Source organism: Leguminivora glycinivorella, chromosome 24 (genome assembly GCF_023078275.1).
Source record: "Leguminivora glycinivorella isolate SPB_JAAS2020 chromosome 24, LegGlyc_1.1, whole genome shotgun sequence".
Lineage (NCBI taxonomy): Eukaryota > Metazoa > Arthropoda > Insecta > Lepidoptera > Tortricidae > Leguminivora > Leguminivora glycinivorella.
Window position 1 is genome coordinate 11406695 of NC_062994.1, and position 14447 is coordinate 11421141.

General features: G+C 39.4%; 1 protein-coding gene across 1 annotated transcript; it reads right to left on the reverse strand.

Moving 5' to 3' along the window:
- Positions 1–4304: 4304 nt before the first annotated feature.
- Positions 4305–11552, reverse strand: LOC125238945 (protein KTI12 homolog). The gene is made up of 4 exons (XM_048146444.1): positions 11226–11552; positions 8204–8372; positions 5644–5782; positions 4305–4583 (listed from the first exon to the last, which is right to left on the reverse strand). The coding sequence occupies exons 1-4, from the start codon at positions 11491–11493 to the stop codon at positions 4305–4307; spliced, it is 855 nt and encodes a 284-aa protein (XP_048002401.1). The 5' UTR covers positions 11494–11552.
- Positions 11553–14447: the final 2895 nt, after the last annotated feature.

Genomic DNA, 14447 nt, shown 5'->3' on the forward strand with positions numbered 1-14447 from the left:
GCCCAAGATCCAAGATGAAACATGGAGACTCTTTATGATAAATGCCACATTTATTTCAATAAATAAATAATAAAAATAAATATTATAAGATATTCTTACACAGATTGACTGAAGCCCACGGTAAGCTCAAGAATATATAAGTATGTGTGTTCTATGTATATAAGTATGTGTATTTTATACATATCATTGTCTGAGTACCCACAACACAAGTTATCTTGAGCTTACCGTGGGACTCAGTTGATCTGTGTAAGAAGTCCTATAATATTTATTTATTAGTAAGTTTTGTTAGAAACTGTCGCATGAAAGTTATCTTTAGTATATTGTAATTAATTTTTAAGACTGTTGTATCCATTTAACTTTGTTTTTAAGTATTTTTTGTTCTATTTCCTTGAACTATAGTTTTCATCGGGGACAAAGTTTTAAGTGCTTAGGCCTGCGTGCACGATATACAGCGTAGCCTCAGGACACTTGTCATCATCCTCCTTGCGTTATCCCGGCATTTGCCACGGCTCATGGGAGCCTGGGGTCCGCTTTGACAACTAACCCCAAGATTTGGCGTAGGCACTAGTTTTTACGAAAGCGACTGCCATTTGACCATGCCGGGATAACGGAAGAAGGATGATGATTGATGATATTAGTGGTTTTAAACTGTCACGATTATTACACGTAATTATTTTAAAAATCGGGACTTCATCGGGACGTCATGTCACGGAGACAACGCCGTCCCTGAAACGTTGGAGGTCAGTTTAATATGTAAGTATTAAGTTAAGTCCCGATTTTATAAATAATTATGTTATATTAGTTAACAATAATATAGATGTATGTATATTGAAATTAACTCTATACACCCACCGTACTTCACGATCTCTATATTTGGTCCATTTTTAAAGTATTATGTTGTATAAAATTTGGAAAAAAAAAACTGGCATTTTCTGGGCGAGCTCATTTTTGCCTTTTTCTAGTCTGTGGCCAAGAGTAAGCCCATTTAAAAATAATAAAAAAACACGAATTTAGGAGATACCGGAGATATCATATATCTACAAAACATATTATATATCCTACGTTTACTAAATTTCATTTGAAACATAAAAAACACGATTTCATAAAACATTTTTTTTATTTTTGCCTTTTAAATTGTATTAAATTCTCCCGATGAAAACGAATCTATTTTCTTATAAGAAATAACCTCATACAGAAGTAGAATTCTTCGTTCGTCGCGACATCTATTGACAAGTAGCAGTACTGATAATTCACGCTAGTTGACGCGTGATTGTCGCTAGATGTCACTTAACTATGCCTATACAAATAACCCGCATTTACTGATGTATGGAGTTACAACTCTTCCCTATAACAAATGGTAAAAGAAATGACGTATTAATTCGTCATTTTTTGTGGCAAAGTCACAAGTTCAAAACAAATATTTCAGTTGAATTAATAAATGAGTTTATGTCCATTAGCAAACTACACCCTGTATAGTTTTTTTTAAAAACATGTTTGCATTTTCATAGACAAATTTATAGAAAAATTAGTTTGTGAATTAGTGGTTGGTCATACAAGAGGGCTTCTTTTTTTTTTTTTTTTTTAAATCTTATTTTTGTCGAGGCTTTGGACACTCTGGGTGAACATGTCAGCCTCATGGGTGCTTACAAATCTCCCTACTGAAGGGAGAGATCTATAAAGTGGTATACACTGATTGCCTTGTCTGACATTGGCTCTGCCAACCAGCAATTGATCTGTCCATTGTGCATGGAGCCCGAGCCACCAAAAATTCTATTCCTCAAGTCCAAGTTCCGGACACAGTCCAACAACACATGAGACAGGTCATCAGTCTTCTGGCAGTCTAAACACAGTGAGGATGGCTTAACACCCATCATACACAGAAACTTGTTTGTAGGAATGTGCCCAGACCGGACTCGGAAAGCTGAGACTCTCTTGAAGTGCAATAATATCCTATGTATGATATTTCAACAAACAATAGGGACCCTTTTCTACGGTAACCACGTCTCATTGGTTATCTTAACATCCGCCACACATAAAGCGTTCTGATAGCGTAGCGTTAGCGGAGCGCAATGATAGCGGTCCGCTCGCAATCCGCGCTCGTTAGTTCCCGCCGGCGTCCGCTGGGCGCAACGCCAGCGGTCGTCCGGCGCACCGCTATCATTGCGCTCCGCTGACGCTCCGCCTACGCTCTCGAAACGCGGATGTGTGGCCGAGCTTTTATTGCTTGTGATCCACAAGGCCTATATATAAAGTATTAATATTTAGTTGTTATATTTTCAATGTTTTGGATGTATTGAGGGGCAAACTTAAAAAAACTTGATTTTTTGTTAGCATAATAATTGGCTTTTATTGTATAAAAAATATCCAATATTAAAATAATCTTTATATGTGATGTTTACAATTAAAAGGTAATAATAATAATATAATAAAATACTTTATTGCACACTACAGAAGAAAAAGAAACATAATTCAGAACAGATACAACGTGGTAGGTAACAACAGGCGGTCTTATCGCTAAAACAGCGTAGGTACCACGTTTTCGTTTACCATAAGGACGAAATTTCATTGTATAGTTATAATAAGAACCTGTCAACGCGTCTACAGTGGCAACTATTGCTATAAACTGTTTGCCCCTCGTTAGATAATATTTCAAGCTAAAGACTTGCTAGTTGTTATAAGTACACTGTAAAGAGATTAAATATATCAGTTTATTGGATAATCTTCTGTTTTTTATGAACATGTTCAAACTCGTGCCTTTCACCTAATTATGAGATTTTCCATGCTATAGTATGGATTCTTCAAAAATTAAGTTTATAAAGGATCTAAAACATCTGTAATGACTCCAGAGTTGCAGTGTCCATGGCCTACGATGCCAGCTTACCATCAGGCGGTCGCTACATTTGTTTGCCACCGCCGTGCAATAAAAAAAATGCTTTTAGCAATGAAATGGGAGTGCTTGAAAGGCCTAAGAGCGTGCGCAGACAGAGAGCGGTCTGGAGTTCTGCGTTCCGCGTTCAGAGTTCTGCGTTCTTTAGAATGTACCGAGTCTGTAGCAACAACGCACACAGCGGGCAGTCTGCCCGTGGCGGTCAAAGCGGAACGCCGCGTTCTAGCGTTCTTTCCCCGCCGAGACAGAGAACGCCGGAACGGGGGGATGTCTGAGGTTGCAAACAAGCAAACACAGAAATAGTTATTTGTTATACAAGGGGGCAAAGTTGTATTTTAACGCCGAGTGTGGAATTGAAAAACGAGCAAGTGAAAGGATTCTATAGTTGAACCACGAGCGAAGCGAGTGGTTTGAGAATAGAATCCTGAACTTGCGAGTTTTTTAACACACGAGAAGTAAAATACATTTGCACCCGAGTGTAACACAAAACTTTTCCCCTCACTATAGCGAGGAAACTACAACGCAAAAAATGCGTTTATCACTGTTTCCAGGAGATCCACAGGTGGTAAATCATCTTTATTACTAGATTCATCTACTTTTATCAATTTTAAAGCAGTAAATTTGACTTTATTCAAGGTCAAATTACTTTACCCACTAGTGGATAAAATGCGTTTTTACCCGCTGGTATTAAAGGACAAAACACGTGTTTCCGAGCTAGTGAGGGGAAAAATAATAAGTGTCAGCCCACTGGTTCATGATTATGTGACATACTTATCCCCGTATTTATAAGCGTTCACTAAAGTTATCAAGTCGATAAAGTTCATTTGTCCCTTTCCGACGTATTGGTGTGATAGAAAGGGACAAACGAACTTTATCGGCTTGATAACTTTAATGACAAAAGGTTACAAAATACAGGGAAATTAACAGCAGTAAGAAACAAAAATCTAGTATTCTATGTATTAAAAGCGCCATCTTTGACGTTCGATATCAGATCGGATAATGTGAAAGCGCTCTTAGGGTTCCTTTTGCAACATTTTGGTGCGGAACCCTAATAAAGACTACTAAAATCAATCCATCAGCGTTTTATTCAAATACTGTATACTCACGATTTTGTTTCCAAACAGGGTAGGCAGAGCACATTAAACTGCTCAAGTTTCAGCGTCAGTCTTGGCAATAAAAGGGAATGAAAACGAAATTGCAATGACAGACTTGACTTTTGAAATGAAATGGAAAATCCATAGTCCATAGTAATATTATAAATGGGAAAGTGTGTGTGTCTGTTTGTTTGTCCGTCTTTCACGGCAAAACGGAGCGAAGAATTGACATGATTTTTTAAGTGGAGATAGTAGAAGGGATGGAGAGTGACATAGGCTACCTTTTGTCTCTTTCTAACGCTATAATAATAAAAGTACAAAAATCAATCCGTTAGAGTTTTATTTAAATACTGTATATAGTATCTGGCTATTTTCTGCATATCTTCTCCGGCATGGTTCATCTTGGCATAAGTGAGGAATTGCCTCCTCAAGCGGAGTAGCTTCTGAGGAGTCACCAGGGGTAATGACTCCAGGGTACAGCCGGGGTAGGCAGGGAAACGGGCTGAGTCTTGGTTCAACTGTTTCGCTTCAAGGATTTGTTTTGATATTTCTTGGGTAATGGTATCTAGCTCGTAGAGGAAATTTGTGGAGGTTAGGGGTGGCTGGAACGAAAAAAAACAATATAAACTTTAACACATTCACTACTGGACAAAAAATGGCACACTACGTGGAATTAGTCCGGTTTCCTCACGATGTTTTCCTTCACCGAAAAGCGACTGGCAAATATCAAATGACATTTCGAACATAAGTTTCTAAAAACTCATTGGTACGAGCCGGGGTTCGAACCCGCGACCTCCGGATCGTAAGTCGCACGCTCTTACCGCTAGGCCACCAGCGCTTCGAGAATATATGAAATGAAATGAAATGAAATATTTTATTTCAGACAGGTGTCCATATTTACACAAAATATTAGTAGATCAAAACAATAAAAATAAAATTAAAAAACAATAAAATAAAATATCTTACGCTAGTGTTAAGAGAAGACATAATGCTCATTAGATCTAACATGCATTGACATCCAATGAGTAATAAGAGGGCTATCAACCCTTCCTGCGATCCCCCTCAGGAGAGTGTTGGTGCTGCCCCTTACGCGCTGCCACAATGACGCCACCCTCTTACGCAACACTGCGTGGAAGCCATCCGTGCTCCACTCGGCGAACATTCCCGACGCGCTGCAGCGCCAGGGCAGCCCCAACAATCCCCTGAAGGCATTGTTATATTGAACACGCAGAGCACTAAAAGTCCTTTTGGTATAGTTGCTCCACAGGTTGCACGTGTACAGGTTTTGGCAGTAAGTTTTAAACAATGTTAACTTCACCTCTCGGGAACAGCGCGAAAACCTGCGTGACAACATATTACCTCTAACTGATAGTGCTCTGCGTTCTCTTTCTATATCACCATCATCTCTGAGAGTGTCAGTGATATAACCCCACATTGGTAGCTTTCCTTTGATTCCTGTCAACTTTGAGAACCACTGCATCAAGCAAAAAATCTGTAAGTATGATCAAGGGGGTTACCATGACGTACTAAAAACGTTCAGTTTAGGTTGAGAGAAAGGGACACAGCTATAGCAGTTACATAGCTCCGTCCCTCTCTCTCAACCTAAACTGAACGGCTTTAGCACGTCATGGTAACCCCCAGAAAATAAAAATAAACTCTTACGTTTTGAGTACTCTGGTTGGGTGGAGGAGGTTTCTTCTCGAACAAGGCTGCATACACCGCCTCCAAGTCGAGCTGGTCCTGCGGCTGAACTGTGAAGAGAGGGCTGTCCCATCGGTTGTTGGAGTTCGGCTCTTCAAACCTGCAATGATTAAGACAGTTTTGTTGTAAGGGTGAATCAACTTTTTCTTGCCTGTTACTGCCATGGTCACAGTCACAGTATAAGGATAAATCAGTAGTTAATCTCCGGCAGCGGCGACGCGGTCGTTACTACTGCGCAAGGTCACGCAGGGTTGTACCGGTGCTACTGTCCTACTCGTAGTAACTGTGTATGGCGCTATGCTAGTACCAACGCTCTTTCTACCTTTTTATCTAATAAAGATTCAAGTACGTGTTTGTTTCTTAAATACTGACAAAATCGTATTTACATAAAATGTTTGAATAGATGTTTGCACAATATTTAAGTAGGTACCAAACTTTCGAGCTAGATAGATCGCAGCATCTACCTAAATGTCGTTACAGATAAATCTTTATTGATTTTAATGTGTCATTCTAGCTTTAAATCTCACTTTTACGCCATTTACGTAAGCAATAATTGTACCTAATACTGCAAAAATATAACAACCACTTACTTTTCTGGGTGTCTAGGAATTCTAAAGAACATTCTGACATTTCCGCATTTTGAGAACTGTTCTCCATACACCCATAAACACTACAGTAACGAAAATATGTCTTCGGTGCTGACGTCATTTTCTCCCGAACTCAACACGTCAACACAGCGCGCGAACGCGGCCCCGACTGTCCAGCCCAATACTTACCAGTTTCGCATATATTTGGTGCATATGGAGAGTAGTTTTCGACACACCGCGCGGAGTGAAATTTGTTAGAAGAGTTATTACTGCTTTATACTGTGTCACAGTCCCCTGGGTCACGCTGGTTTTATGCAAAATTATGCTACTGAAATTATGCAAGCATGCATGTAGTACGTTTGCATAGTTATAGTAGCATAATTCTGCATAAAACCAGCGTGACTCAGGAAACCGTAACCATGGCAATAACAGGCAAGAAAAAGTTGATTCACCCGTAAATATGATGTGATAAGGACTCAACAAAGTAAGTGTTTATGATTTATGATATTTTTAGTTTACAAATTATATTGTCTGGACGAGATCGCTCTTTAGCGATAAGCGATAACACCGCCTGTTGCTACCATAGTTAAAGTTATGCGCTTAATTATTAGAGATGTTAAAGTCTCAGAATGTCATATTAGAACTAAAAACCAAACTTAAAATATAAAAATTTTGAAAAAATCCACGACCGCGACATAGTGGGCCGATTTTCATGAAACATGGCTAAGAACACTCCCGACTAACTCAGCTTTCAGCCAAAAATACTAAATCAAAATCGGTTCATCCGTTCGGGAGCTACGATGCCACAGACAGACACACACACAAACAGACAGACAAACAGACAGACAGACAGACACGTCAAACTTATAACACCTCTTCGTTTTAGCGTCGGGGGTTAAAAATCACAAAGAGATACAAAGAAAAATAATCTAAAATAACTTGAGAGGTGTATAATTATGACTAGCTCACCCTTTCTTCTTATTATTTTTCTTGCGATAATTAGTACAACTTGCAATGAACCATACTTCATATGAGGTCCTTCAAAGCGGTATCTCAGTGAACAAGTTAAATATTACTGAAACAATGTTTTAGGGTCCCCCCACGCGACGTTGCGGCGCCTCTCGAACGTCGACGTCGCAGTGACGTCCGCGCGGCGTCGGCACCGCGTTAGCGCCGCGCCTCCTCGACGTTAGTTTGCTTTTGGTTCACTGCCAGCACTGACGTCGAGGCATTCGTATGCCTTAACCAATTTTTTGAAAAGTTATTTCTATAATGTAGGTGCATCAAGGCGACTTGTTTACAGAGGGTCTGTGGCCTGTGTTGTGTCAACTACGTTTGACGTATTGCTTCCCTGTCACACTTACGATTCCTAAGTGCGACAAATGTGTCAAAATGTTCACGGCAGACCCTCCTCAATGAATGCTCTTGACACGTATCTTTATCTAGGTAATCAACGGAAAAACTGTCATTTCATAGAAATATTGTAAAAACACTAAACAGAGAATGTGTCGTATCGAGAAACGAGAGCAAAAAGCAAGATTTACGCGTGTAGCGACCGTCATGATGCAGAAGTTTAAGGTTTTTGATGAGTAGTTTACGTTTATTTGGCATAATTTGTTAGTTACTAAAAATACCGGGATTCCGGTATTACAAAATTAAATATCGGTATTGAAATCTGCCCCAAAAACGGCAGGTCTCGGGATCCCGAGATACTGGGATCCCGGTATTGGAAGCCCTAGCGCTGACTGGATGTTGGTCGCCGCTGGCATCGCGAAGGCCGACGCCGCGCGGACGTCACTGCGACGTCGACGTTCGAGAGGCGCCGCAACGTCGCGTCGGCGCTGCGGGAGCGCGGCGTCTACGCTGAGCGGGCGTTGGAGAGGCGACGCTGTTCGCGAGACGCCAGATGTGGGGGACCCTTAATCCCAGCTTACCTGAATTTAGTAAGTGCGTCAAACACCTCTTGGCTGTACGCGTCAGCTGCTTGAGCATTCATCCGCTCAATGTTGGCCTCCCAAGCTTCTTGGTGGTTCCGTATCGTGAATATGGTGCACTGAGTTGATTTTGACGCTTTCGATGCGCAGTATAGTTCATAGCGGTATCCTGCAATTAAAAGATCATTTATTTTCAAACCAAGGAAAAAATGGATGGACTGTGTAAAACATAGGTTCCCGAACTTTTTTGGGCCACCGCCCACTTGGGTATCTAAACAAAATTTCAGCGCCCCCCTATCATAAAATAGCTGAAATAAACGATGTATTTAGTCATTACTTTCAAAAATCATACATTAGTCTCACCCAACAACAACACACAACCCAAAACGACTTTGAATACGTACTTAAGTACATGTAAAGCAGAACGAAATACATAGTTATATTCAACTTTTTGAGGATGCTTTTATTTTCGCTTAAAAATAAAACAAGTATACATGATTAGACACTATTTATTTATTTTTTGCACTATTGTCTTTATTGAAAATATGAAGTTATCTACTGAGTTTATTGAACAATCAAGATTTCAATGTGAAGGATGCTATTATGTTAATTTATTTATATCTGGTTGAGTTTTCGTTAAAAATAGCCGAAGGTCACCACGTTCAGTAATTTGCAGTTTGCTTCTTTTTTTTGTAAGCAATGTGAGAACGGCACTGAAACCTCGCTCAGCTAAATACGAAGATGGAAACGCGATTAGAAACTTCTGTGCTATTTCCCATAATCCAGGGTACAGTTGAGGTATTGATTTTTGGAGCCAGAACTCCTGGTATCCCATTTTAAATTTCACTTTAAGTTCTTCATTTGTTGTCAGTTCAATTAGTTCTTCTTCTAAGTTTGGTGACTCTGCTGTATTCAACTGTGAGAATGGATTTAAAAGCCAATCTGGTATGTTCATTTCAAGAATATCATGGAACCGCTCATTGAAGTCAGCATAAAGAATTTGTAAATGCTGACAGTATATTCGCCTCCACCTAAATTACGCTTGAACAGAAGGATTTTTCCCATAAAAGCAGCAATAACATTTTTGGTTTTAATTAAATTCAAGTGATCACCCTGTAATTGAAGATTAACATCCGATAGAGGTGATGCAGGTAGGCACCAATATCTGCACCTGGTTTATGCATCACAGTGTTTATAACTTCTTTGACTGCCGGTAAAATCAATTCTTCGCCAATTGTATGTGGTTTACCTGTTTTTGCAATCAACAGCGAAATATTGTAAGAAGCTCTCAGTCCGTCATCGTCTTGTTTTAAAGACGACGCGATAAGGTTCGAAATGGTAGGCCGCGTATGAAATTTTTTTTCTATTTAGCCCTTGAAAATACGACAAATCTTTGTCTTTTTTGTCAGCATGCATTTTAGTCAAATGCTCTTGTAACCGAGAGGGCTTCATTGCCTCATTTGAGAATACCTTCTGGCAGATCACGCACATGGGTAAAGTTTGGTTGGTGGGAGATGAAATAAAGCCATATTTCAAATATTCAACACTATACTGGCGACATTTTTTCTTAGCCTCCGATATTGTCGCAGCAAATCAAGTCCAACAATATAATTATGTATTCACATTTAACACCAACAAAAGTCGTTGTTCGAGTTCACTTGTAATCACAAAAACATTATTCAAAATGTTCAGTCGCTTTGTGGCAAAACTGGACAGTTAAACTTATTACTATAACCACCATTAACACTCCCGATAAATAACTTTATGCGCAGTAAAATTAATCTAGGATCCCCAACGATGAGCTCAACTAGAAAGACGTGGATTTACTGATTGCAAATAAAGCTGTATACTACGCGGTCCATGTGTAACGGTCACCCAGATGGCTTCGAGTTCTCGCGCCGATAAGGAGAATAAGAACCCGACAAAAGATATTAGACAAAACAAAAACAAACCTAAGGTAATAAAACAATGTTTGCTAACGGCGGGCGCGGCTTATTGCATAATAATAAAAATGCGCCGAGACAAACGACCAGATGGTGTTTAACAATAGGCTTTACAGTTATTATTTTAAGTTTTTTTTCCTCATATATGGGACCGCCCCCCTGTGAGGGACGAACGCCCCCCAATTGCTTTCGAGCCCTCTACCGCCCCCCTGGAACTCCTCAGCGCCCACTGGGGGGCGGTATGGACCACTTTGGGAACCACTGGTGTAAAAGATGATATGAAATGGAAACAAGTGAATGATTAGATGACGGGTGATTAAGAGGTATGGAAGAGAAGGCCATGCTGCGCGACTCGAAATGACTCGGATGAGGGCAGGTAAATGATGATATTATAAAAAATATGAAGAGGTGACATAATATTGAAAAGTTTTTTTTTTTCTTTTCTCCGTCATGGCTTTTACTCCTCGCTAGTTTAAGCAAGGTGAATTCTGCCAATGTCAAGGTGAAGACTTTTGACTTTTTTAAACGAGAGTGTTCTGCAAAATTTTATTGAATAGTTTTATTATTGGACTTTTATTGAGTACTCTCAACAGAGTAAAAAAAAATTCTTTTTTTAGAAACTTGACATAAAAAGCTATGCATGAATGAAATTTTTCATACTTGTGTATTTCACTATCTTATTTAGCATTATTTTATTTCACATGCCAAAAAAGACATATTGATAAGCATAATTCTAAAAATCATTATTTAATTATTAGTCTTTCCATTTAGCACTACTGTTCATTGTAAAGTGACGAATTAAACTTAAAATGTAATTTATTGCAGTAACTATTTCCTTCTCATGCTTGTTTATTGAATAATAAACAAAAATATGTGTTATAATACCCTGAACAATACCATATGTGAGTGTGTTTAGTAAAACATCCTACTTTGTTGGTTACCATTAAGGCGAGATTTACTTTTATCTTTATATGGATAACCTGACAAAGCAGCTTTATAGCAATCGACAAAGTGGGACATTTTCCCGTGGACACTCACATATTGCTTATTTGTGGCAAAGTAAAAACCAATCAACCAACCTTTAATATAGTTACTGCCGTCTAATATAACAACATTATCCTTCCCAATAAGTCGTAGTACCTCCGATTTAAGGTACCCTCTCACTCTTTTCTCCTTCTGCGAGTCTAAATATGTAGCATTTGGTTCATAACCTAACTTGACTATAGCATCCGCTTCCGAGACTATTTCAACCTGTTTTCCGTGTGTTTTCTCAAAGAACTCTTTTAGTTCTTTCGCTCTTGTTGTTTTTCCACTCACTGGACAGCCACATATTATAATTAAAGGCATTTTGTTGGTTATTTTTATGTACAAATCTCAGCTCACCAACTCAGCTGAGTTGACATTGACAGCTGTCACAAAAGGGCCAAGTTATTTTTTGACAATTGTGCCCTGGATGCAAGTCTTTTAAGCCACTTTTAAGGGTTAAGGGGATGTACTCATAAATTATTCGGTCAATGCATCGATTCAACGATTAACGATTATTAAAACTAAATATTAAATTAAATGTATAGCAAAAATTAGTTAAGTCCAACGAAATACACTTTCACTAAAAGTTCCAACTTCCTCACCGTACTTCAAAACGACTAATACATTACCGGGCCAAGCCAAAGACGATCCCGTTAGACCGAGAAAGTGATACCCGAGCAAACGAAAGATTTCAATATTGAGCTGCGAGCGTAACGAATTGTTTGAAAAGTGGAATCTTGAGCGTTGTGAGGAATTCAAGGTACGAGGGTTAACAAATTTGACCATCGAGTGAAAGACAACATTTCTCACCACACCAACACGAGTACAAACGTAAAAACAAACATTTTTGACTGTAAATCATACTTTCAAGAGCAATTCTACCAGACAGATTCTGACATCAAGTTAAAATTTGTATGAAATTACTTCGCTCCGGTCGTCTTTTAATTTATCTCCACTCGTTTCGCAGTTCCCCTTTTCCGCACTTGTATCGTAATGTATTATTTTCTACTCCCGAACTGTCATTTACAGGCTCGTGCATAGATTTTTAAAACCCAAAGCGCACGCGCGCAGTAACGAAAAAATAAAAAACGCATTGTTTGGCTCTGTAACCATGGCAACGCATTATTATAACGATACTGCGCGCGTGCGCGGTAAGCCGGCGGGGGACGGCTTTGGGCAGATGCCCTGGCAGGGCAAAATACAGGAAACAGAGTGAATTTCACGAAAGTTATTATAGGAAACTATTTAAAACTATGTGCATGGTCCCAGAAATAGTTATTTGTTATACAAGGGGGCAAAGCTGTATTTTAACGTCGAGTGTGGATTTGAAAAACGAGCAAGTGAAAGGATTCTATAGTTGAACCACGAGCGAAGCGAGTGGTTCGCGAATAGAATCCTGAACTTGCGAGTTTTTTAACACACGAGAAGTAAAATACATTGCACCCGAGTATAACACAAAACTTTTCCCCTCACTAAGGCGAGGAAACTACAATGCAAAAAATGCGTTTATCACTGCTTCCAATAGTTCCACAGGTGGTAAATCATCTTTATTACTAGATTCACCTACATTTAAATTTTAAAGCAGTTAATTTGACTTTATTCAAGGTCAAATCACTTTACCCACTAGTGGATAAAATGCGTTTTTACCCGCTGGTATTAAAGGACAAAACACGTGTTTCCGAGCTAGTGAGGGGAAAAAGTATTCTATGCAACGGTGTTTAACCACACCTCGGACACTGGCGATCAAATATGTATATGAAAAAGGCGCGTTCCTAGCACACACTATAAGCTCGTGTAGGTGAACGCGTACCATGCTTGTATGAGTGAGATATGACAGGTTGACTATTCGCGTTTTTGACAGGAGGTAACTGTGAGGTAACCGAGAGGGTGGGCGGCGCTTTCAGCGGGGAGCGGGAGTGGCCATACTGTACGATAGTACTCTTTATTATACTGTGGTTTAACTGAGTCAAAAAATACTCGTGGCGTCTGTATTAACAATTTTCGGCTTCGCCTCAAATTGTTACCCACGCTCAAGAGCTATCCCACGCCACTCGTCTTTTTTGACCTCCTTTAAACGCCTGTTGCATAAAATACTATTATGTGTTGGTAATTTAAATCTTGTATCCTCTCCCATGGAGCTAAAAATATATTTCTAAATATAATTTCAAAATAAGTAAGTAACTTATATTTTTTTGTATTATTTAAACTTGTTATTAGATACGAGATATGAAGATAAAATACACGTGTAAAATAAGTACTTATCAAAAAATAACTCGTTTTGTAAAGTCATTGCAATAAACAATATACTTACCTAAACATTACTATATAACAAGCAAACAGGATGAGATTTAAAACATAAATAGGTAGCTCTACATCTACAATGGCCTAACTAGCTTTTGCCCGCGGCTTCGCTCGGGTTAGAAAGAGACAAAAAATAGCCTATGTCACTCTCCATCCCTTCAACTATCTCCACTTAAAAAATCACGTGAATTCGTCGTTCCGTTTTGCCGTGAAAGACGGACAAACAAACAGACATATACACTTTCCCATTAATAATATGAGTATGGATTAAAAAGTTTTATGAAGTCTGGGTTCGAATCCCGATAAGGGCATTTATCTGTGTGGCGAGCACAGGCGTTTGTTCCTGAGTTATGGATGTCACCTATGTGGGGATATAAGCATTTGTATATTATATAATATCGTTGTCAGAGTACCCACAACACAAGCCTTCTTGAGCTTACTGATTCAGTCAATTTGTGTACGATGGTATTATCCAATTCCTCCCGTGGGTGTTGTAGAAGTCGACTGTGGAACATGGGTTCAATTGTGGTATGGGTCCTTGATTGCTAAGTGTGTGTAACTTGAACAGTTTCATGTGCTATGCCTACCCCTTTTGGGAGTACTTGTGGACGTAACATTTTACGTAATGTGGTAGTGAGTTCTGTGATAACAATAGTAGGCATACCTAGGCCACAGTATAATAAAGAGTACTATTGTACAGTATCGCCACTCCCGCTCCCCGCTGAAAGCGCTGCCCCGCGGCTCTCGGTTACCTCCAGTTACCGCCTGTCTAAAACGCGACCAGTCGACCAGTCATATCTCACTCATACACGCATGATACGCGTTCACGTACACGAGCTTAGCTTATAGACTGTGTGCGTAGGAACGGGCCTCTTTCATATATTTTCCCCTCACTAGCTCGGAATCACGTGTTTTGTCCTTTAATACCAGCGGGTAAAAACGCATTTTATCCTCTAGTGGGTAAAGTAATTTGA

Excerpts from the sequence above, each read along its gene's own strand:
- LOC125238945 (XM_048146444.1), bottom strand. The coding sequence starts at position 11,493 with ATGCCTTTAATTATAATATGTGGCTGTCCAGTGAGTGGAAAAACAACA. Across the intron at positions 5,783-8,203 it reads GACGCACTTACTAAATTCAG|GTTTGAAGAGCCGAACTCCA; the intron begins GTAAGCTGGGAT and ends TAATCATTGCAG. Across the intron at positions 4,584-5,643 it reads CCAACCAGAGTACTCAAAAC|CCACCCCTAACCTCCACAAA; the intron begins GTAAGAGTTTAT and ends TTTTCGTTCCAG.